General features: G+C 40.8%; 1 protein-coding gene across 1 annotated transcript in view; it reads right to left on the bottom strand.

Moving 5' to 3' along the window:
* The window catches only part of LAMA4 (laminin subunit alpha 4), a 99,272-nt gene that overhangs the window by 55,847 nt on the left and 18,922 nt on the right, over nucleotides 1–24,503 (bottom strand). Inside the window, exons 2-5 of the mRNA XM_066547099.1 lie at nucleotides 21,359–21,460; nucleotides 11,880–12,004; nucleotides 7,790–7,870; nucleotides 3,010–3,224 (exon numbers count right to left, since the gene is read on the bottom strand). Of these exons, the coding sequence (XP_066403196.1) occupies nucleotides 3,010–3,224; nucleotides 7,790–7,870; nucleotides 11,880–12,004; nucleotides 21,359–21,460 (523 nt within the window). The remainder of the gene's footprint in view (nucleotides 1–3,009; nucleotides 3,225–7,789; nucleotides 7,871–11,879; nucleotides 12,005–21,358; nucleotides 21,461–24,503) is intronic.

Below are 24,503 nucleotides of genomic sequence, written 5' to 3'. Positions count from 1 at the left end.
GCACTAACGTCAGAATAATTTTGTGTGAGTGGACCAGTGTTAGTAAAACACTGTTAGTGTTTTTGTACTGTTTTTAGTACAGTTTTTGTACTAATGTAAGAATAGAAATTGGTTATGAATTCTCTGATGCAGTCAACTTTTTTACCTTATCACAATCTGTGCCTCTCAGCTTTTGGATCAACGATTACTTTAATTTGTTATTTCTTTTTTTTAAGAAGTGAAAGAAAAGTATCTGTTGAAAGTAGAGATTTCTTTTTACCTATATCATGGGGACTGGGCTATTTCCAGGTAGCAATATTAAACTTAAAAGGTTAAAATTTCAATGAGATTGGTGCTCAAGAAAATAAAATTGTGTCTTATTACTTAAATGAATACCTGTGAGTCTGCTACACAAAATCTTATAGCAAAATAATTCCAAAAGCAATCTGGACCATTTTTCAGCTACTGGTTTAAGAGGTACCACAATTTTAGTAGGGAATTAAGACTTTCAATGATACCATAGTTTGCTGGTGGGGAAAGCTTCTAAACTTACCTTTATTTCTGAGGGCCATTTGTGGAGAGCTTTGAACTATGGGCTAAAGGATAAGTGGTTAAAAAAAAAAAAATTAAAAGCAGCTTAAAACTACCATTCACAGCTACCCAGGTTTTGTTTTCCACTCAAAAGGAAAAAAATGGTTTTAGATTGATAGAACTGCTTGTTAGTTTAGTGGTCTTGCTTTTTTTTGTTTTATGTACCCTTTGAGATGCTCTGTGGAAACCACGTATGCAGACTGGCTTGATTCTTACAATAATTTTGTTTCTCTATTTTTAGTTTAAAGAAGATATTTGACTTATTTCAGAATCAATTCTAAGCAATAGTTCCTAATTTTCCCACAAAGCCAAACAAAGGATGAGCTTTCCCTGTGAACTACACAAATAGTTTGAATATCATGGATGTATTGATGCACTGCAATCTCACAGTACTGTCGAGTACAGCACATTGTGGTGCTCAGCAGAAATGAAGATGAAATGAGAAGTGTGTAATTCTCTAAACATAATACTGCAAAATCAGGATTTGCTAGAGTAAACTTCAAGATTAAATTCACTTCTGAAAAGAGAGAAGCTGTACCTCTCACAACATACTCAAGTGCCCAAGCACTTTTTATTTTTAGCAAAGATGAAACACAGCAAGAAAATCTGCTAATGAAGAGAATTACCACACTGATTTGAAGTCTGTGTGAAGAGCCTGTACAGAGAACTCCTGTGTACCTCCTTAAGACTGCAAACAAAAAAACTGTACCAAGGTGATGAAAGTTTGAATTGAGTTTTGAAACTGCACTTTCAGAGACGCCTTCCAAAATCACTTATTGCATAACCTGCTCAGACACTTGGAATGCCCTGTGACTCTCAGACTTCTGGCAAAGTTACTCTTAGGTGCTTGAAGCTTTTGGCCATGGGCAGGGCATGATGTGGGCTGTGGTTTGCAGAGGTGAAGTGCTGGGTGTGTTCTGTCTGCCTCATGGAATTCAGGACCCACAGACTGGATCCTATCATTCCTTCCTGGACAACTACAGTTAAGTCATCGCAGGTGAAGTGAATTAGGCAGTGAAGTTTATAAACAAGATTTTTTTTTTGCCACCTCAAAATCACAGACATGCTGTATTTCATGAACATCTTTGCTACCTAAATCCAGGCAGGAGGTGAGTTTTGGGGCACACTGTTCCCCAGAGCTGATGTCTTTTTAGCTGGTTGGGATACATGGCTTTGGCTTTTGGGATCACTGTGCATGAGCACCATCTCTTCCTGTTCAGTATAAATGGAATTCAACCACATGACTTTGCAATATGAGTTACTCACACTGGAGACTCACACTTAAATTCCAGCTGTCACTGGAATATAAAACCAGATAGGATATCGTGGCATCATATATGGTCCCCTACAAGTGAAGATAGCAGCACAAAGGGCATGTGATTGCACAGCATCCTCACAGCCTCCATCCTGTGTGTTCCAAAACACTTATAATAAGGAAGTAAGAAACAAAGTCCAAGTACACAGTGAGTTGCAAGAAGGATCAAGATATTGCTAAGTCCCTGAGGCCTGTAGCTCTGTACCTGGAGGCCCTGGAGCACTTCTGATGTCCAAGCTGAGTGTGTGTTTCAACTGTCTTGCTTTTGAGTCAGGATGAGGTAGGAATACTTTGTCTTCCTCCTTTGTGTTCTAGTCCTTGAGGGACCCCTGTCAAAGAATTTGGGAGGGAGCCCCAAGGTCCTTGCTCTGAGCACCTACATTTTGCCTTTATCAGTGGCTGTTCTTAAGTGCTTTGAAAGAGGATGTAAACTTCACTTCCAGAGCCAAAGCAAGGATAAAAGGTATGAGGTGAAAGCCCTGTTTGGATTGAACTCCATGTAAATTAGGACAACATTTGAGGAGAAAAAACTTTGCGACCACTCTGTGCAGATGTGTTTAGCTGAGTTACTCCATGTAGCACTTTACCAGACTCTGAAAGTACCTCTTGTGTGAAAATACAGTAACCAGCAACATTACACAGACTTGTAGGAAATGCAGAATATGTCACCAATGTGGAAAACAGCAGAAAGTGAGTGGGTATTGGGTCAGGACAAGAAGGATGATACTGTTCCCATAAAAAATACTTTCAAGTTCTTAAGCACCATCAGCCTGAGTAGTCATGGTGTGGACAAGCACAAAGATGAGGACTTTGCCCAAAGAACTTTTAGAGAACCTTACTTAAAACAAGATTCAGGAGAGCACAACAGTGCCTCCATTAAACCTGATCAGGCACTAGAGATGTTGGAGTCTGGGGTCTGAGACTTGGTCATGGGAGATGGAAAGAGATATTTCTCTGGCGCCTGGGATGATTCAACTGAACAGGCATCCAAATTATCCCATCACCTTCCTCCCAGAGCCCAGGGTATCTGTCAACCCAGGTATCAGGCATCTCTGATTTCTGGGAGATCACCCACAGACCGTGCTGTGCTGCTCAGCTCTGCTGTACCAGACTGCAGACAGTACCTGTGCAGTTTTTAGCCAATCTGGCGTCCCCGTAGTAGCCCGGCGCGCATCGTTCGCAGTTGAAGCCGCTGGTGTGGTGCAGGCAGTTGCGGCACTGGCCGGTCACTTCATCACAGTCTTCAAAAATCAGATTTGGGTCTGAGTTGCCATTGCAGTCACATTTTTTACAAGTGCTTCCAATTAGCAAAGGGTTCCCATAGTAACCAGGGGCGCACCTGAAAGGAAGAGCAACACTGGCAATGACGAACAATGACATTCCTATCTGTGACACCTTTTTTTCTCTGACCTTATTTGTGTTACCAGGAATTGATCATTGTCTGCAGCTTCTAATGGACAGAGAGCTAATTAGGAGCTTTACTCCTACAGAGGCTATTTTGTGCTCTAATCTCAATCTGTACTGTTATATATTTTCCCCTTCTGGAGCACCCCTGGTATCTCAAGCATACCAGTCTGCATTAATTTATTTTTTCTGTGTTCCTTTAGCAGTGAAATGATTTTCTCCCTATTGTTTTAAAATCTGTGACAGAATTGCCTTGGCATCAAGGCAGCTCTACAGTGTTTGTTTTGGTCTCTTTCAGCTCTGTATCTCACCAACTATATTGTGTTATATAGGAAACTGGGGTAAGAGGCCACATTTCAGGATGCTGAAACTCAGAGGAAATTCAGACTTTATTTCTATTATAAATGTACATAAAAAGTACTGCCTAGGAAAGGTTTATAGAAATACTTCTATGGTGAGGAATTGGGGTGACTTCTTATTTTTGCAAAACAGAATAGGCCCTGAGCCAAACTCTGTTTTTCAGATCTGTTTGATGTTATCCTGTTGGATGAAGGTAAAAGGTTGAGAGCAGTCACCAGGGAGGATATCTCTCTTGGTCTGAAGAGGGAGAGAGGGAGGTGGGTACCAGGCACCCCAGTGAAGGCCTGAAATAGGTCCAAATTTCATATCACGTCTTGTTATGTTTGGGAAGCATTTCAGTTGAGAAATTTCTACATCTTAAAATGAGAGACATGTTGATATTATGCTGGTTTTTCATAGTACAGACACACAAGCAATGCAATACTCCTGGATGGATCAGTGGCCCTAAGCACAGAGGTCGTAACAGATTTGGTTATTTGGAAAGGAAATAGTCTCAGTTAAAGATGTTTCTGCTGATATCAGGAAATGTGCTTAATCCTACAAGCAAGGGGAGCTTTTGCAAAACAACCATTGACATAAGGAGAACTAGTAGTGGGGTGGGCATGTGTGCCCATGATGCAGAAGCCTGCAGCTCAGAGATCAGGGACTCATACCCCAAAACTGGAAATGAAGAATTCCTGACAGGAAGGGAATAACTGGCTGGTGTAACAATTGCTGGCTGAAGGAATTGGAGGATTGAATAGCTGCTGCAATGATTTTGGTAAGGAGTATTTATTGTGGCTCATTCTGTTTTATCACCATGTTGTCCTTGTCTCCCATCCAAAGTCCTGTTTAAGATGCTGTTTTTTCTGTCTGCTGTTGGTAAGCAGGGAGTGTGAGCACGTCAGGCAGTTCAGATTAATTTTCCCAGATTCTGGCTGGGTACCTTAATCAAGGTCAGTTGTCTTCTAAAATCTGAACACAGTCAAATTCAGGTTCTGCCATGTCTGAACCCTGAAAATGTGTGAGATCTGATAAAAGCTTCGCATTTTGATCTGTTCCCATATTTTCTGTTGTTTTTTTATTTTTTTGGATAAAGAGAGTAATTTCCTCAACACTGCTTTGTTCATGTTCCAGTCCTGAATCCTCACAGTAGAAACATAAAATTTAAAGCATCTTAATATAAACCAGTTGGCTGCCTCAAACACTGCTTTTGTCGGTGACAAAGGCTCTTTCTGTCGCTTTGCAGCACTGCCAGAATCTTTGGTGCAGATTTTATCATTTGGGTGACCCAGATGTAAAGAATTAAAGTGTGGCTGGGAGTTCTGTGCACCCCCTGAAGAACTGTGAGTGCGATACTGAGTGCAGAGTGTCACTTATGATTATGATTTGGTTGAATCATTCCCCATTCCCATGGGAGTTAGAGCAGACAGTGATGGGTAAAGCTGCTAGTCAGTCATGCCAGAAGTCTTGCTATGATTGTCTGAAATTTCAGTTTCTTGTTTTTCTGTAGTAAGGTATTTTCCAAATGATCATCTGTCTAATGTGGCCACCAGGTTCACAGAGGCCACTGAGTAGGGCTGGGGTCAGACCAGCCTTTTGCTCACTGCTGCCCACATCTACCAACAACAGTGTGCCATCCCCATGAGGCCTGTCATGTCTGCCCTCTCATCAGGACAAGGCCATTTCCCCACTTCTTTTCCAAAATAAACTGTTCAGTTCACTTGCCAGGAATGTAGAGGACATTTCCTCACATCCCCACAGATTCATTTTGCAATTCATGACCACCTGAGGCACCAGAACAAGTTGCCCAGAGAAGTTGTGGATGACCCATCCCTGGAAGTTCAAGGCCAGGCTGGATGGAGTATCCTGGTCTAGTGGAACGTGTCCCCGCCCATGGCAGGGGGTTGGAACCAGATGACTTTTAAGGTCCCTCCCAGCCTGAACTCTTCTATGACTCACTTTTATTAGCCATAACTTCTCATCTGGAGCAGCTGTTTAAAGTAAAAAGAAACTTTCAGAGCCGAAAATAAATGTTTTACCTTCACTCTTCCCTTTGCCCCTCAGTACATTTCATAGTACTGAGGCATTTAACGTCTTTTGAATTGTGGGCAGGATGTGAGAAGAGCAGAGGCCACTGACTGGAAATGTTCTGCTCCATCTCTGCACTTTATGGCCTGAAAAAATTAAGAGGCCTGGAGTAAATGTCTTTTCCTAGATTGTATCAATAAATGACTCTTTTTTGCTAAAAAAAGAATATTTCCTCTCCCATAATAAAAGTGCAAAGTTGTCTTTGTTTCATTCTGCAGCCATAGCTGCTTCCTGTAATTATTAGTGAGTAAGAAATCAACTTCCTCTTCTCTGGCAATGCCAAAAGAACCTTTTTCATCGACTTGCTTTGGATGGTAAATTGTAATTTTTTTAATTGTTCTTTTTAACACTTGTGCATTAACAAAACCTGCATGGCATCAGTTACCATCCTGATGCCTCACTGCTGAAGTCCAGGATAAAAATGATTATTCCTAAATTTCAGTTTGGGAAGCTGGTTTACTCAGTTCCTAGCTAGGGTGCCTGTGAGTTCACACCACCTTTTTCTGGCAGTGCCCAGCAGCAGTGTGTGCCAAGTAGGGACCCGCTCTTTAGCAAGTGGGCAGGGGCAAGCAGTACATCATCCAGCTTTGAAACACTTTTGGACATTTCTGATTCAAATAGTAGTAGGACCAGAAGGCAAGTCCTGTCTGTCACTGCTTACACCTTACCCCAGCAATCAGCCAAGCTCTTAACATAGTGACCAGGACAAGCTGATTTCTTTCTGCAGCTTTTTCTACACAGCTTTGCCTTCCTTGAGACAGATGCACTGTGTCAGGCTGGGGAGTGGCCCTTAGAAAACAAAGCTGATGTTATTTTCTTCTGTTTCTCTGTTACTGCTGCCCATTTCATAGGATTTGTATTGCTTGTAGTCTGGGTTGACACTTTAATAACCATTAAGGAACCTCAATGACCTTTTAATTGTCTGCATTATCCTTTGTGTATAAACCTGACATTTTGAAGGAACAAAAGAATACAGCCATGGGCCTGTAAACAAGGGTGGGCTTTTTATTTTTGTGCCATCTGCTTTCACTGTTGCTGTCATGATGTTAGTGATGTGGAGGTAATTGACTGATGATTTTGCATCATCTGTAAGGATGATGTTCATTGTTCATCTTACCTTTTTCATTTTGATTTGTCTTTGCATCTTAAGCATCCCTTTTCTCCCTTCTCTGACAGTTACATTAAGTATCATTTGAATTCCAGGCTTGCCCATTATTGACAGATGACTAAAGACTTAAATACTTCAGGGGCTTTAAGGGAAAACAAAAGCAAATGTTCAGGAAGCCATTGTCTGAGCCATCCTATATCCCTCAGTCTTTGTGCTAGAGCTGTTTTAATTTATTGGCTGCTCGAGGACAATTTCTGAATTATAATCAGGCCCTTGACATTCATTGAAACATCATCCATGTGTGTTCATAACAAGTAAGAAAGCCTCTTACAGCACATGATGTTATATTTCTGCTGTATAGTTCCATTTATTTGTGTCCTTTGTTATTTAGGGAATATTTACTGGAAATTGTTTATGGACATAAGGGAAAGTTGAAAAGCAACGCTGGTCTATAATTGTTTGCTTGACTTTATTGAATCATGCCTGTGAAGTGCATTTAAAATGTAATGAAAAAAGCTGCATCTGCTTTAAGAATTTGACTTGATAGTGGATTTTCTCCTTTGCTTTTGTAAAAATTATTTGGTAGAAACCTGCTACATATTTAAGGGGGTGAATTGCAAGAGGAATCGATATGGTGGATATTTTTCACTCCAGCTGCTGTTTCTGATTTGTATTTTGTACTTTTAAATTGCATTCCTTTTAGGAAGATCACCACATGAAGGTACACAAAATGCAAGAACTAGATCAAAATACATCATATGTAAATGTCTGTCTTATGCTGACACTTCTCCACAGCAAATTTTAGTGCTTTTTTAGTAGGAAATGAACAAGATAATTTCACAGACACAATTCTACCTGATGAAAACTAGTGCATAAGATTTCTCCGCAGTATGGCAAGATTCTCTCAAAAAATTCTGGACTTCTGTGTTGCTGAACAGCAAGCCATCCTATGAATTTCTTACCTTTCACAGTTGGGTCCTGCATAGTTTTCCTTGCAGACACAACGCACACTTCCACTTTTTCTGTAACAGGAGACTGCAAAGCTGGAATTTCATCAGGATGAGTAGTTAGAATACCAGGCAATGACAGACACTTGGGAATGTTTCTTTGTTACAGTATCGACATTTGTCAAGGTGAACTCTGGCTCTTGGTTGTTCATTGCTGAATGGGTATTCAGCTCTCTACATAATTTATATTATACCCCTTGTTTAGACTTTAAATTAGTTTAGGAAGAACTAATTAGTGTATAGAATTATGGAGCTACATAAAGACAGATGAATAGGTATGAAAGTCATTGTCTTGCAGTGCAGATCAGACACATCTGCAGGTTTTGATACACACACTTTAGACAAGGGACTTATGATAAATGTGTATGTCATGTGAATGTAATTGTTTCCTGTCTACTATCCTAATGGATAAAATATTGTTTGTGGAAGACACTGCAGTGAGCACTTCAAGAACTGAGATTTTGGAACGGGTGCAGCAGTTTCCTGTGCAAATCCTACATTTTTTCTCAAATTCCAATCTGGAAGTTCCTAGTGATGAAGATTGACCTCAGTAATGCTGTCCTCATCCAGAGGAACTGAGTTTTCAGTAACCAGGGCTGCTCCACCATCTTTCCAAGAAGGCTGGAAAGAGTCTGCAGCCTCTTCTGAGACCAACATGCCAAGTAGTGATGCTGACTGCAGTAATGGCTTGGGCTGTAATTTCTACTGCTGTGATTCTAAATCATGAATTCCTTTGTTTTCTCATGTTTTTAGGATTTAAAAAATATTCAAATAAATATGAGACCCAAGAAACAGCAGTAGCCAGATGTGAAAAGTGCAAATTTTATGTGTATTTCAAAAACAGTGATGGACGTGGCTTAAATACATTTACAGGAAAAAAGAGATACAGTCCTAAGATGTTTCTAGTTAGTTTGCAATATGTGTGAATAAATTTCTCCCAGCACTAGATTGCAACCAGAGTAGTGAGTGGCAGCAGTCTCCAGCTGCAGGCTCATGGTTGCTAAAACACAACTCTTCAGTCATATGGTGCTGGGCAGCTGTGGCTGGGTTGCATCCATTTCACACAGGACAAAAGACTCAGAGCAGTGGGAAAGTGCATGATCCATGCATTGCTTGTTCCAGGAATAAACAGCATTGAAAGCTGATGAGAATTCCCGCATAATTTCAGTTCCTGCCAGTGTTTCTCAACTTGTTGGACAACCAGAGGCAAAAAATCTGTCTGGATCTCTGCTGTCTCAAAATATTTGGTATAACCAGAGAGAACATAAAATGAGATTCTGCTCACAGAATTTACAAATTAACTGCTGTGTGACTTTTACAAGAACATGTTGAGAAAGTCACAATAGTTTGGCAGGCTTCCTTTTCTTTAACCAAGTCTAATTCCTTCACGTAGTTGCAAAAACCACATTGTGGATCTAAGTTATGAAGTAGGACTGAAATCTTCCTCAAGTTTTATACTTTTTGTGAACTTTTAGGGAGAAAAAAGGCTTTATAATTCCCTTGGGTTTGAAAAGAAGTAACATCTGCTGGACTGTGACACAACCTCCATCCTCCTTTTTTTGTTCCAAAGGGATGAGATTACACTTCATGTGTAATGTCCAAAAGTTACTCCAAAAGTTCCCAGGATAGAAGATATGAAGACAGCCTGGTCAGAAAATCTAGAGACACTGATGAATTCCCGGAAAAAATACCTATCTGGTGAGTCTGTCAGTTTACAGATTTGGTATTCTATTTCCAAAGTAAAAAAGGGTAAAAAACAATGTCCTTTGGATGTTTTTTAAGCCATTTAATGCTTCTCTCCTTCTGGTAGAGTTATTATTTTGCCTTACTCTTTATATGTAGTAGGATTAATGAAGGAAAATTGAAAAAAACCCAACTAATGAAAAACATTTTTTCTTTGAATTTAGTTAAGCTTTGGTAAAGCTTAATGTTGCTCAATTTTTTTTTTGCCTGTTCGAGCCCCAGCTGAAGACTATTTCTGTGGTCAGGTCTGTCTCATGCAAGAAGCTGAACAGGCAATTTCTGCACATTATTTAAACAGGGGTATGAAGCAACTTGGGATGGGGCGTTCCTTTAATTACTACCTTCAGGACTTTTCTGAGGGAAAACCAAGGAAGCACAGTGGATTTTTACTGATGTAGTTTCAAAGGAGAGACCATTCATGGAACATTGAATATTCTGAGATGAAGGGACCCTTGAGGCTGATTAAGTCCAAGCCATATATTGCTGCTAATACTGAGGCATCTGCATTCAGGTTTCTTGCAACATTTATTCTCCCTTCCCAACCCCATGCTGCTGAGTTTTGGGTTTTGGGTTTCCTTCTCCCTAGTGTTCTGGAACAGGAGAGGCATAATATCCCTAGCTAAGGAGCATGTTGAAACTAGGAATGCTCCTTGGCCTCTGCTGCCATCTCCCACAGCACTGTCAGAGAAAGGCTGTATCCATAGTCCCTGCTGGCCCCACTGAGCCCTGCTCAGTGACCTGGTGGACCATCCAGCTCCCTGCTCTCAGGGAGCACCTCTGCAGAGCCTTTGGGCTGCTGTCTGGGTGAATGCAGACCCAGTCACCCTGTGTCAAATCGAGCTGTAGGGAGCACAGACCAGACCTTGCCTGACTGACCCGGCTTGGTAGAGCCTGAGGCTCATGTGGAAGTGCCTCAGGCATGTGCAGCCCAGGTGGTGGCTCAGAGAACAGCTTCTTACACCAAAGTGGCTGCTCTGTGTCCAACAGGTTACAAAAGCCACTTTGCCAAGGAAAAAAGCACTGCTCCTGACTGTTGTATTTCTAATTTTTCAGGCATTACAACTGCTACTGAAACTGGAAGGAATAGTTTGCTTCATCTTGTTCACTCCTAAGCCTTTTTACATGTGAGCAAAGCCAGGTTCTTCCACTGTCTCTGGAGGATTTTCTCTGTAATACAGGGGAAGCTGAAGTTTTTCAACAATAGCTCTTCTTCACCCCATGGCCCTTCTCACATGTCTGCAGCTCACTGCAAAAGCCAAGAAGGGATCTGTGGGAATTTGGCCAGAGTGATTTTGTTCCTTTTCCAATCTGAGCCCTGAGAAGCCGAGCAAAATGGAGCTTATCCCACCTTAAGGCAGTGTGAGTAATCCTATAGCAACAGCAAACAAATACAGTAAAGATGAAATTCCCTTTGCTGTGACATCCTGCTGAAAGCAGGATGGAAAACAACACTAATAGCTAGCTCCCTGAAAACCAGCGCCAGCCTCTTGGCAACTATTTACTAGCATCTCCCTGTGGTGGGATTCACATAGATACCTCTCTCCCAGAGCATGAATCTGAGCAAGAGGAAGCTGATAATTTCTTTCAGCTGCATTACTGACATGCCACTAATTGTTTCTAATGGCTGCTTGTGGCTTGTAGTTTTTTTCTTTTTCTTTTTCTTTTTCTTTTTCTGAAGACACAAAGCACGCAACATCTGGAGTTCTTTGACTTGGTCTTGGTTTTCTGTCAGGCTTCAGAGTTTCTTACCCAAAAGTAGCTGGGCATCAGCTAAAGGAGCACTGTAATTATCACAGGATGCTCCAGCACTTTCCTTTGAACTGTTACTGTGCTAACCAGATCCAGCTGCTGTAGACTCAGGGGACTGCAAACTCAGGCTTTTTTGTGTTTGGTTTTACCCTTCAGGTGACATGGATAGAACTTTCTTTTTTTTTCTGTCTCAACCACATAAATCTCTGATGCCACCTTTCTTGAGAATTGTTCTTTAAGGGATTTTAAAAAGCAGCCAGACTACTGAATAATCTCTTCCACATAAAAGCACATAAAAGGGTGAACTTGAACTTTCTCATTCTCCTCCTGCTTGGTAAGAATTGTTATGAGCATTTAAAAATATTTTACACTTTCTAAATGAAATGCTGTTTCCTGTGGTTGTAAACATGAGCAGCTGGTAGTCCTCTCATTTACCCTGTGTTTGCCAAGGGCAGCAACCTTTGTCTCCTGCATCCAGGAAGGGATGGTGGCCCCACCTTGGAAAAGGCCAAATGCAAGCCAAATGGAAGAGAAGCAAAGACTCTTTACATACTTGGCAAGTGCTGGCAGGGGGCAGGGGCAGGGCTGGCAGAAGGTGGGCACTCCCCTGACAACGTCGCCAATGAAGCCATCGGGACACTGCTCGCAGTGCTGTCCTGTTGTGTTCCTCTGGCAGTCCTGCAGAGGAGGGAGACAGAATGGTGAAAGTTAAATGGAGGTGCTGCCTAATTCAGAAAAAGATCACTTAGCTGAAGACCTGGCCACGCAGATGAGTGGCTGATGCCACACCTTGACCTTGCAAGGTATTGACAGATTTGGGCAAACAAGCTAACACAACAAGCTAACACAGCTGCAAATAAAAATACTATAAATGATTACAGTGACCAGCAGCAAGGGTTGTACAGGACAAAACATACATATGAGGCTGGAAGGTGCTGGAGCAGAAGTGTCAGAGCTACTCAGGTGTAGCTGCCAGCCCTGTTTTGAACTGCATGTGCCAAAAGGGAAAAAATCCCCTTTAATGACTCCAAAACTAAAGAAAAGATATCTGCTGGTAAATATTGTCAACAGACTTGAGCCAAGACACAGGCTTCAGCAAGACTGCTTCTGGAAAAGAGCATAGGGAGCAGTCTCACCAAGCTACTTTAGAAGAGTAGGAAGGATACAGAGGGGGTTCCCACTCTTGCAACTGTGCAAGGAGTTTTTTAGTGTCCTTGAATCAGAACTCTCCCATTACAGCAATTTGTATAGACACAGTACAGATGTGAGCAGCTATGCCAGGCTTGAGACAGCAAGGAAATAGATCCATGGCAGACACATGTGGAGAACTATTCTATCAGTGCATATTTGCTGTAGGTTTGGGACCACCTAAACCTTGGTGCTGATATGAGTTATGTTCAGTATTCACCAGTGTCTTACAGAGACAGAAAATGTAGGACTGCTCAGCTGGGACAGAAAGGCAGGAGGGTGTGTTTGGGTTATGTATAATTCAAAAGTTTGTAAATAAGCTGTATGCAATACAATAGCTCACCCGAATTCTGCAATGCAAGAACTGAGGGGCAATGATTTGAAAAGATGCTTCCCTACACAGAACATAGACTGCTACTACTTTTTGCCAGGAGGTGAGAGTACTTGCAGGGACAAAAAGGGATTCCTTAGACAAATTAATGGGCAACAAATTTATAAATGGATATTCCAAGAACTCAAGAGGTATGTACCCTGTGACACACCCTAATACAGCAGTTGTGGCTGATGGTGGAGTATGAAACTGAGACTTCAGAAATGGGAACCAGTCTAGGTTCTCTCCTAGCCTGGACCTCCCATTGCCTTTGCTGGAGATCATACATGCCCTGCAGAAAAATCCACTGGGGCCCTGCATGGGAGCTCTTGTGCTACCTGGCCCAGGAGCTAGGAGCTGACAGGGAAGATGTGTGTGGGGTTTCAGGAGTGCTCCAAAGGGGAGGGAGCTCATTAGCCTGGGGCAAGGGGCACCTTGGTGGCTCTGTGGCTGGAATATCTTCAACAGCCCTGGGGTGGAGTGAGGGAGCCCAGCCAACCAACTGTTCACCTGCAGCAGCCCCTGCAGATTTGACACTCACTTTCTTCTCCAAACATGGTGTGCTCTTTGACGAAAGAGTATGAGAAGAGAGGAATGTGATTAGAGAAGACATTTAATGAAAATAAATAGTCAAGCTTCACTTGCACATGCATTCCTAAATTAGTTTTGTATCCTCATGCTGTGACTTTGATTTAGTGGCAGAATTTTATCCTGGCAACATTGATGTTTTTGGTTTTGCTTGTGAAAGCACATCTGTTTTTTTTACTCAATATTTCTTATTTGAATTCCATAAAGGATCCCCAATTAGGACTCATTATTTATAGGCTCAGATCCATTTTGATTCTAGAAGACTTTGCTTGTCTTGCTTCCTGCATACTTTATACTCATAGAGAACTCATTGCTCAGAAATTATTCTTTGTGCAGGGCTGTTGTTTGGCCAGATAACTCTACAACATGTAGAATGTGATGAGATAAAGGAAAAAAAAAGTAAATTTTTATTCCACAGATCTTTAACTAGATTAGGCATTAGTAGTTTTAGAGCTAAAGGTGGTTTTACTTAGTCATATTTGCTGTAAGGAATAAAATATTTAGTATATGGAAAACCAGAAGGTTATTTTAATTAAGGGCCTCTAAAACGAGAGAATACTAGGAGAAAGTTTGAATAGGAGGAAGGGGAGGAGGAGGAAAGAAGGGCACTAACCACGGGGCATGTGGTGAGAGCCAGAAGGCTAATACAGTTTTAAAGATATTTTGCATTTGTCATTATCCGATGAAAAAATGATGGTAATGTACCACCAGAGAGACAGGAGAACGTGGGCACTGAGGACTTGAAGTGCTTGAGCCACCCTGTGTCTGAAGCACTGGCAGAGGCCTTGGGTGTGTTTGATTGTAGCCTTCACTGTGTTTGATCAATTCGCTTCCCCTTGTTTGTCCTCAGCTCACAATGCATGGGTATTAACAGAGTAAATCTGCTCCTGCTTTCCAAAGCTCAAATACAACTGCAATGAACAGAGCAAGACAGCAAATGTTGCTCCTCAAATCTGCATTTTTGTATCTAAAGTGAAGGGAAGTGAAAAAGGGCTCTCTTACCACAGATGCCCCACTATCTGAGTGCACATTTGTGGTTTTTCTCTGGTTAGTGAAAAAATGTTAGTTTTACATTATGTAAAAATGACTTTATCTTATTTAGCAAGACAGATCTTCTGTGTGTATTTAGAGCCATATTTTTACGGTGATAGAAAAGGTGTCCTTATATTTTATATTCCATTATTTTGCATCTACAACTAAACTGCTGAGTCCATTAAGCCCAAGAGACCTATCTGAAGGCAGGAGAACATCCTGCAGCTCATGAGTGATTCTCAGCATTGGGTGACACTGGTGTGCTAGTTTGAGAAAAGTGTTTTGTTTCTCTGTGGATCATTTTGAGTGGATGATCAGTAGCAGCTTGGCTTCTAAAGGCTTCTAGATGAGTCTATAGCATGAAATCACTCATCCTTCAGTAAACCAGCAGCTTGTCTGATGACAGAGTAGCTGGATTGTATTTGCCTGTGTAAGAAAATGTCTTAGCTGGTCCTACTACTCCTCTCTGGCACTCTCACTGAGTGCCAACAATCAGTGTGAGCATTTTTACCTGGTTCTTACTGTAACTATTAGTGCACACATGAAAAGAACATGGAATGGGGCTATGAGTGGGGGTGAGGGTGTGTGGTGTTACTTGGAAATGATTGTCAGCACCGAGCTCCTAGACCCATTTGATTGGAAGGAAAGCTGGAACTACCACAGAACACTTCATATGATGCAGTTCTCAGTTCATACATTTGTGCAGAAATAACAATGAAAAGTTTGTTGTTTCTCTTCAGGCAATAGTACTAGGACTAGTTTCCCAGCACAAGACAAGCATGCTTGTGTAAATTAATATAACTGAAAAACCAAGGCATGAATCTGCCCCACCTTCACTTAGGAACCTGAACTTGCAAGAAAAGGGTTCATACTGATGGTCTTCAAAGGCACCAGCTTTGTTAAATCTGCCATTTGTGCAGTTTTAGGGAAATTATTTCATCTGAGGGATAACAAAGTGCAATTTAGGCAGTCTAGATCTTCTCCATCGGAAATTGGTAGCAGATTGGTTTTCTGTGTACCCCCTAAAGTTGAAGACAGACAGGACCTGCCACAGAGTGTTGCAGAGCACCTGTTAGACACCTGATGCTGGATGGTATGGAGACACTCCAGGGGCAATCAAAAGTTAATACTCAGCTCTGCCTCTCATAAGTTAGTACAACAACAACCCCCCCACCTCTCCAAAACCACAATTAAAATCCCCCAGAATAACAGGGTCTTAAATATTGTTTGTGAAATCTAGAAGGGTACTTCAACGTTGACAATCTTGCTACTTTGGAGATGAAAACACTTATTGTTGCAATGTATTAGGAATTGTCTGTTTGTTTACCTTTTTTCTCCCTTATCACTTGTCCTTCTGAGAGACAGTCTTTTACCAACTGTTAATGCAGGAGATTGCACAAGGATAAATAAATTGTATAGGTAAAGAGATGCAGATGGCTTACATGGCTGTGCAGTCTCTATTTGGAGGTAGATTTAGACTTCCCCTCATATATGCTCTCACATCTGAGGTTACAGAACTGCATAGCATGGCCCCTGCCAGCACACCAGAATTTGTTGCTATTCCAATAATAATAGTAATATTCCAATATAATAGTAATAAAACCAGAGTGCATCATAATTACTTGAAAGCCAAGAGTTGTACATGTTTTATCTTTTCCATCTCTGAGGTTTAGGGTTTCAAGCTTTCTCTCTCCAGCCACTGTGGGTGAGATGCAGTATTAGTTTTCAGAATTTCATATGGGAGAAGGAGATGAGGCACTTAAAGTAAACACAAAGTATTGTGCAATTTTTCACTAAAGACACCTGTCTAAGTAAAAAAAAAAAAAAGAAAAAGAAGAGAATAGCTACATAACTAATTTCCTGATGTGGTTTGGGTCAAAATACCCCCTCTATGTCAAAGTTTTGATTTATAGACCTTGTCCTGTATTAGTGAAGTGGGAGATGATGCCTTGCCAAAGCACCTGGCACACTACTTTCTCAACCCATCACTTGGTGTATCTAACTGTGATAAATGTGGCTGAGCAGGTGGGAGAGCAGCAGCCCCTCCTTGCAGTCTTGGCCTGATTACCTTCATGCCTCTTACACTGGCTGTGCAGGAGTGGAAACAAATGCTCACAGATTGGGGATCACTGTCGCATGTTTTCAACAGTAAACTGGGAGGGACAACAAATACTAACTTTAAACATAGCTAAGAGGGAGGAAAATATCTATACCTGAGAAAATGTGTTGATTAACACTAATCTTTTTGACAATCACTGCGTACTAACACTGCATTCTGGTCAGATTTTCAAACATATGTCACCAATGTGTATAGATATCTGCAGCCCATCTTTGCAGAAAGAAGCAGTGAGGTATAAGCAGCAAGGCTCTTTGTGAAGGCAGAAGTACCTAACGAGCTGGGGAGTTTTGCTAGCTCCCTACTGCTTTTTGCTCATGCTTGATGGATGGTTGTAGATCCACTGGCAGCTCTCCAGACCAGCCTTGGCAACCATGTGGAACATATTATCCTCTTGGGCAGAACTGCCAAATCTGTTCCAACCTTTCCACTCAGCTGTAAACCCAAATGCTTAAACACAAATCACTTACATGACAATATGCTCTATTGTAAAAAATTCCATAAAAGGCTGGAAAGAATACCGGTGGATTTATCCTCTCCACTGTTAGGATCATTTGGTCTTTCCTGCTCCAAAATGGTCACATTTATTTATTTATTTATTTATTTCCTTATGAGTATTTGGATGCCTTATATAAAGACCTATCAAATATATGGAACAGAAATGATAACAAACTACTTAGAGATTTCTAGGAAGACAGCAAGAAATTTACCTTCACTTTCTGCTATAATGCTTTCTCCAGACTTCTTTTGTTCTGTGTTTTCATGCATCAAGGAAAATCTAATATCCATTAACAGTAGACACCTCATGTAAGACACTGATAACTCAGTCTTACAAAAATTTTGCCTGGATAAACAGCTTGGTGTTTTTAAAAGAACTTTCAGCCTTTCAATCTATTTTGTTGTGTTCTTTTGGAGTCATTGCCATAATATATTGCAGTCACCTCAAGCAACTTGCTTCCCTAGACTGTGCAAATTTTTAAGTATGGTAAAGCCCTGTGAATTGTACTACTTGCACAATCCTATGCAAACGTGACAGTTTATGGCTTTAGAAAAGCTGTTTCACCTCTATATGCCACCCTTTTCAGAGGTAACCATCACAGCCTTTCTGATGATCAGTCATTTGAAGACCACTCCCATGTCTGAATTTGAAATGTCGAGCCCTCAGTGGAGGTGCTCTAAAGAAACAGGCCAGCTGTAGGTGGTGGGGTGTGGTCTGGGGAATGGTGAAGGAGGTAAAATGTTCCTTTCATACCTTCCTATCTTACTAGCGGCAAAACATGATGGGCTTTATGCAGGGAAAATACACATCCCCGGGCCTGCAGATGGCCAATTGAGTCTCTTGCAGTTTCACTCAGTTAACATCACGTTTCCAAAATCAAAGGCTAGAGCCTGAAAAGGGACTTAATTTTCTTCTCATAGCCAGGATTGAGAAAAATACGTTAAAAATCCAAAGTCCAAGATCAGCACGATGAATTGGTGTTTCTTCCCCTACTGGCCTTATGTGCATCACCAGATAGTGTCCTTGAAATGAAGCATTATTTGACATCTCTCTTTTAATATATCATTAGTAGAGCTTACACTGTGCTGGCTATTCTTCTTCTAACACTTGGGTGATTTTCTATCCTAACAAAATGGACTGTGTGTCTCTTCAGTTTTAGTCACAGGGTCGCATCACTGATTTCTGTACTGTTTTTTATGTGGACATCTATGCAAGGAAGGCCCTGTCTGCAATAATTTCTTTTGTCTGGTTACCTAAGGAGATTGTTGATTCATTGACTGTGTCATTCAATAAGCTTTTAATGACTCGTGGATTTGATTTGCACTCTATGAATAAGCTGAGAGAAGTTTTGAAACAGAACCTCAAGATATATATATCAGCAGAAATTAAAGATATGAGCAATCTACCTCAAGCCATCATTAAAAAGGGTTTAATTTTATTTGATTTTGAATTTAGGGCACAGGCCAATGAAAATTTCATTAATTTGTATGCTGTGGGAACTACATTTGTCAAATTGATTTGAGGGATTTGCATAATACGATGGCCTCAGAGCATCATATGGGGCCCAACCCTTTATTTTCATCCCTTTTGAAGCAGAGTACTTTTTCCTTTTCTTACTGTCTTGTCTATTTATTCAGGTCTTACAGCTTAGTTATTACTTAAACTATAAAAAAATTTCTACCAACCAAACACAGTGTTATTATTGCTTTCATGTTATTATAGCTTCCAGCATTGTTAGCAGAGTTAACTTTGAAAAGTGATGTCTTTTTTAATGTCCAAATAGTTCCATTATGTTGATAAACATGGAGATATCGAAAACTTTAACTTTGGGGAAGATCAGTTCTTCTAAAGATCTGCTGCTAAAGATGGTTTGTATCTGTGGCTCAAGATTAAGGTAAGACGTGGTTATGGTGGAGAGTCCATATGTGATGAAACTTTATAATATGATTGCATCTTAGAAACAGGGAGATAGCAAGTTCATAATCATGGAAATAGAGACTAACAACAATAATAAAGTGAGATAAATACAGATTTATCCCACAGCTCATTAAAAAATAACTGAATGCAGGAAATCTTGTCTAACTACCAGGTATGGTGGTTTCCACTGCAAGACTTTTTGGAGTAGGTGGCCTTAAAATTTGAGAATAGGGAGAATGGTGAGCTCTCCATACCACATGGTGCTATCTCTTCACAGGAACTCCCAGATATAGAGGTATTGACTCATTTCTGCCCCGGCAGGCTTTGTCCAGATATGTACATGTCCTTCTCCAGCGCTTGGGGATGGCTGCTTTTTCCACTGATTCTAATACAAGTCACATTACCAACCATCAAGTCACCTTTTCCTAAACTGAATTAATTAATTAATCTAATGTGTTTCTTCCTGCTGTAATTAAAGTTACATCTTTCTCTCTCTAAGCTTTTCTTCTCCCAGGCTTTCTCAGTCACATTTTGCTGTTTACCAATTTCATTACTCTTCCAAAGTTCTCTGGACATTTCCGAATCTTCAGGAAGGTCCTGTTACTGCAGTCCCCATGGGAATCTCTGGGTCTGGTTTATGCTATCAAACCTTTAAAACTCCTTTTCATTCTATACTTTTCCTCTACCTTTCACTTTTATTTCTCTTAAGCCTTTTCACTGTTCCTTTTTATTCAGAAGTAAATGACCTGAGCTTAGTGGCTTTTAAAATCCTTCAGATAAGCTATCAAAAGGCAATTTGAACTCAAACAGTAAATTAGGGTTTAGCTTTTAGTTTTATTCCTTACTACCTAGCTGGTTCCAAGAGAAGAAACACCAATCAGGAATGTACATTTACTTTCAGATCATTTCTTCCTGGTACTGTAAATTTTCTGAGTTTGTTTGTTTGTCTTGAACCCTTGACTTCAGTCATATTTTTGTAGAAGACAGGAAACAGCTCTTCTGTTGTGTTTGTAACCTGAGGATATAATAATTTCCTAACTCATATATTCTACTCCAGAAGCTCTCTGGTGACCAGAGTCATCAGAAGCAGACGTGTGACAAGCTGTCTTGTTCCCAAGTCTTCCATCAGAAGTTTCCCCTTGGCATCACTGTCACTTGACATTGTCACGAAGGGGACCATGATCCCATGAGCCAAAAGCCTTGTGCATGTGAAAGAGAATAGCTGGGAATGCCTGGGAGTCTGAAACCACTTTTGAAAATTTAATATTAAAAAGTAAGCCAATATGCGTTCTGCAGAAACCAGCCAATTCCAAGCACATTACAATGGCCAAGCCATAGTAATTTTTCCTGTGCTGAACAGCTGCACATTCTTCTTCCCACAGAAATAAAAATGGTAGGAAATATGCCATGGAACTTGACTCGATATATTTGAATAACTGAAAACTTGATAGTGGTTGCAACAAAGAAAGTATGTGAATATTATGAGTCCATTTTATGAAGAGATAAACTGAGGGCAAAGGTTTATGACTTGTCAAAAGTAACACATGGCAGAGCAAGGGGTTCTGGGCTCTTACAAGCTATACACTTTACAAGCCTGCAAAGAGTGGACTAGTGCCTAGCTCTTGCTATGTGGTTTAAACAGTATTAGCTTCCATCATTTTTTTAGTGTATTAGTGCCCTAATTGCCCACTAGTAGTTGGGATTAGTTTTACTGGGCTGATTTTTGCTCTGGAGCTACAAATGTTTGACTACTATTACTAACACACAGCTTTCTGTATGAGGTGATTCTGAGTCAGATTGAACATGTGGGAAATTGTAACAGTACCATGGAATTCCACACACTCTTTCCCTGGTGTATTGTTTCAAACTTCTCATGTTGTTCCTTGGCAGCAGGAGACTGCCATGCATCTGAATTGCTCTTGGTAACACATGTATATACACTCACAGGGGTCACTCACCATTGTAAATTGTTTATATTATACACAGCACTGTATTAATAAGGGAGAGAAAGAAATGTGTTTGAATTTATACATTCTTTTTCTCCAGAGGTATACAAAACTCTTTCCATATTTCTGATGGACTAAAAATTTTCCACATGCTAACTGTCACAAATACTGCACGAGGGAAGTGTTTTGAATCTGCAGTGATAATTTAAGTGACAATTAATTTTGGCCAGGACAATTTATTACGGTATTGATCTTGGCCCTACTTATGATCCTTCTTCAGCAAAAAGCTTCTGTGGTACAGACACTGCTTTTGCATTATATTGAAACTGAGCATCAGTATTAAAAGTCTTGCAGTGAGAACAGAGGAATTCCTTACCACACAGATTCCAGATCCATCAAGGCATCTGTTTGCATTACCATTACAGTTGCAAGGAGAGCATTTTCCTGAGCTGGTACGATAAAATCCTTCTTGGCATCCCTGCAATGAGAAAGAAATTATTTCCTATGCATATGTAGCTGGAGAATTAGGTTTGGTGAGAGGAGAGGAAAGCAAGGCTACAGCCATCAGGTCTCCCCAGAGCACACTGCACAACCCCACCATAGCAGACCACACACACACTGCTGAACTTGAGTCTGTTCTTTCACTCTGTCCTGGTGCTTGGTTTTTTGCCTTAGAGTGTTAAAGCTGTCAACATTCCTGCCTGTGTCCTGTCCCTGACAAGCTCTGGGTGTGGAGCTGGCAGATTCTTACTGCATGTTGTACTAGAGGATGAGTTAACCAGAAACCATAATCCTTATTTGGTAAAGAAGGTGTATTTATAGGAAAGGAATAGCTTTTACTGAAAGAAAAGAAAAGGAAAGGAAAGGAAAGGAAAGGAAAGGAAAGGAAAGGAAAGGGAAAAGGATGAAAGCTTTAGAAAATTTACTTTACATCAAAACTTTGATGAGATTTGGATGAATAACCTGTGGGAAACAGAAACATACCTACAAAGATCAACGCCCTTTTGAATAAATGTATGGCTTTGCCTGTTTATATAATTTAGTAATTTTGATAATTTACTACAGCTTACCAAGAGGAAAGAGAAATTGTAAATATCTGGATCACCTTCTTTTGAATAATAATTAAAGCAATAATAATATAAGGAATCAGAAACACAAAGCTATTAAGATGCCCTTCAAAAACTGAAAAATAAAAAGAAAATTAAAGTGGATAGTTTTTGTTGTGTTGATTATAAATTCTTGTTCTTCGCTGCGGAACTTTTCCCTCATTATGCAGAGGTGGTGAGATGTACACAGGCTGATCTCATCAGTGAACTCTGTTAGCTCAGGTACCCTGTGTCACCCTGCTCACCCTGTCCAGTCTCCCTGTGTCACATGTATTATGCTAGATTAATGAATTTTTGGATCCTAAACATCTCGCTCTTGTCCAAGTCTTGCAATATTGTTGCAGAGATGATGTAAAGACACTGGCATTCAGTGCTCCGAAAATTATTTGCCACACCAGTGATTTGCCAACAGTGATGTTTCTGCTATCACTCACAAACAGCATCCTTGAGCTGGCTGTCAGAGCTTAAGGTATGCCAGACTTTCCTAATATATTTTTTGTGGCTGTCTGTACATAACTTTTTTTATTCTGTGACTCTTGAGGTCACCTACCCTTGAAAAAAGTGGGAAACGTGTAAAGTTCAAATAACTCAGAAGGGTGTGTATCTTGCATTTGTATGAGCCAAGAGGCTTCATATTGTATTACTCTGATCAAATCAGGATTAGCTTTCCTTCGTATCTTATTTTCCTGGATTGCCCTCAAATCAAGGATGAGATATTTTTCTGCATGGTGTAGAAAAATAGCTTAGCACCTGTAGCTTCTCATGCTCAGGTAAGCTATGGCAGAACAGCAGGTATGCAGTACCAAATGCAGACCCACACAGTGATACCTCCCTACCTGCAGAAACTGGCCTGTGAGCAGCAGTGCCAAATGTCCCTACTGGTGGCTGGGGCTAGCTAGCCCTGGCACCATGCTGTGGCCTTGTCACTCCTGGGACCTGCACTCACATGTCTGCACTGGGCTGTAGTTACAGCTGGGGAGCTCTGGGTAGCAAGAGCCAGCAATCCTGAGTCTTGGCTGGGTGTTAACTTCCATTCCCAAGTGTGGCTAGGTCCAGCCAGACAGGCTGCTTGCTTAGAAAACAACTTCTTAGGAGATGACTAACAGCAGGCTTTAAAAATGAGGTTTAGAAATTAATCATTGGTCCCATCTTATCCCAGAGAGCTCTGAGAAGTGGAGATGAACATAAATGGAAAACTCAGTTGCCTTTACCATTCTTGTGCACAGAATTTTATCTGGTTTGTTTTGGAAACACTTTCTTTGATAATAGCTCCTAGGAGGCAAAGTCTTCAGACCACAGACTCTTTGGGACAGCAGAAATACTGTCTATTTCTACTGCTTGTTTCTTTCAGTTGTTTAGTCTTTGCACAGCGGTAGGACTGGCTCCCGCCAGACTAAGGATTGCAGCTCAATGATTACACCACACACTGTGGAAGGGAGACAGTTAGTTTCTAAATTGAAAACAGATTCTTGTCCCAATGTCTGCCTTTGCAATATTTCTTTCCACCCATACAGATCTAAAGCTTGTTATATTTTCTGATGAACAGAGCTGGTGGGTGGTCCTAGCTGTGTTCCTCTAGTGTCTGCCCAAAAGCTTTCTTGGTTTTGCAGGTCTAAGCAGAATGATTTTTACTTATGATAGTGAATATGGACAATGGAAATGTTGGAATGCTTGTAAAGGTGTCTATGAAAATCCTTTAGTCAGCCATAATGATATTCTCATTTATACTTCAACTGATGGTGTGCCTGCACCACAGCCACGAGAGAGCTTCCATCCTGTCCACACACCCAGCAGTAAGAAGATAGTGCAGGTCAGTGCTACATTGTTGGTTTTAGCGTTAAGGGCAAGGGCTGCACAGACTTTGCTAAGGTCCACTGGGAACCAGTTTACCTCCTATTATTAGCAGACACACTTCTGAGTTCCTTAAGATATCTGCCTCAAGTCTGGGTCCCTCTATTTTCATTGTCAGAGCCCCACTTCAAAATGAGATGTGGGCAAGTCATCTGGGTATTTTTTTTCATAGCCTTTTCCCCCTATGTTATTCAATTAATCACAAAAAAATGGGAAGGTGCTGATGCTTACTATCTTAAACAGTACTTTAAACCATGGGTTGCATCAATGTAAACCAGAAATGAGATATTGACAATCCATGGTATGAGGGGCAGTGGAATGAAGGGAAAATGGGATCCAGACTTCCTTTGGGCTATGAAGTTTTCTCAGGCATTCTCAATTATTCTGATATATTTTTGTTGCTCCTTGCCCTACTAGTGATAATGGAGTGATTGGTTGGTTGTTCCAGAGCTTGAGCCAACATCATATTTATAAAAAGAAGTGTCAGAGTGTTGAGCTAATTGAGGGATTCAAATTGCTGAATGTTCTGGAAGCAAAAAATTATTGCACACAAAGCAGAAACAG

Source organism: Molothrus aeneus, chromosome 3 (assembly GCF_037042795.1).
Source record: "Molothrus aeneus isolate 106 chromosome 3, BPBGC_Maene_1.0, whole genome shotgun sequence".
In the NCBI taxonomy this organism is placed as follows: domain Eukaryota; kingdom Metazoa; phylum Chordata; class Aves; order Passeriformes; family Icteridae; genus Molothrus; species Molothrus aeneus.
The sequence above is the reverse complement of the archived record's forward strand: the minus strand, read 5'-3'. Positions and strand labels throughout refer to the sequence as shown.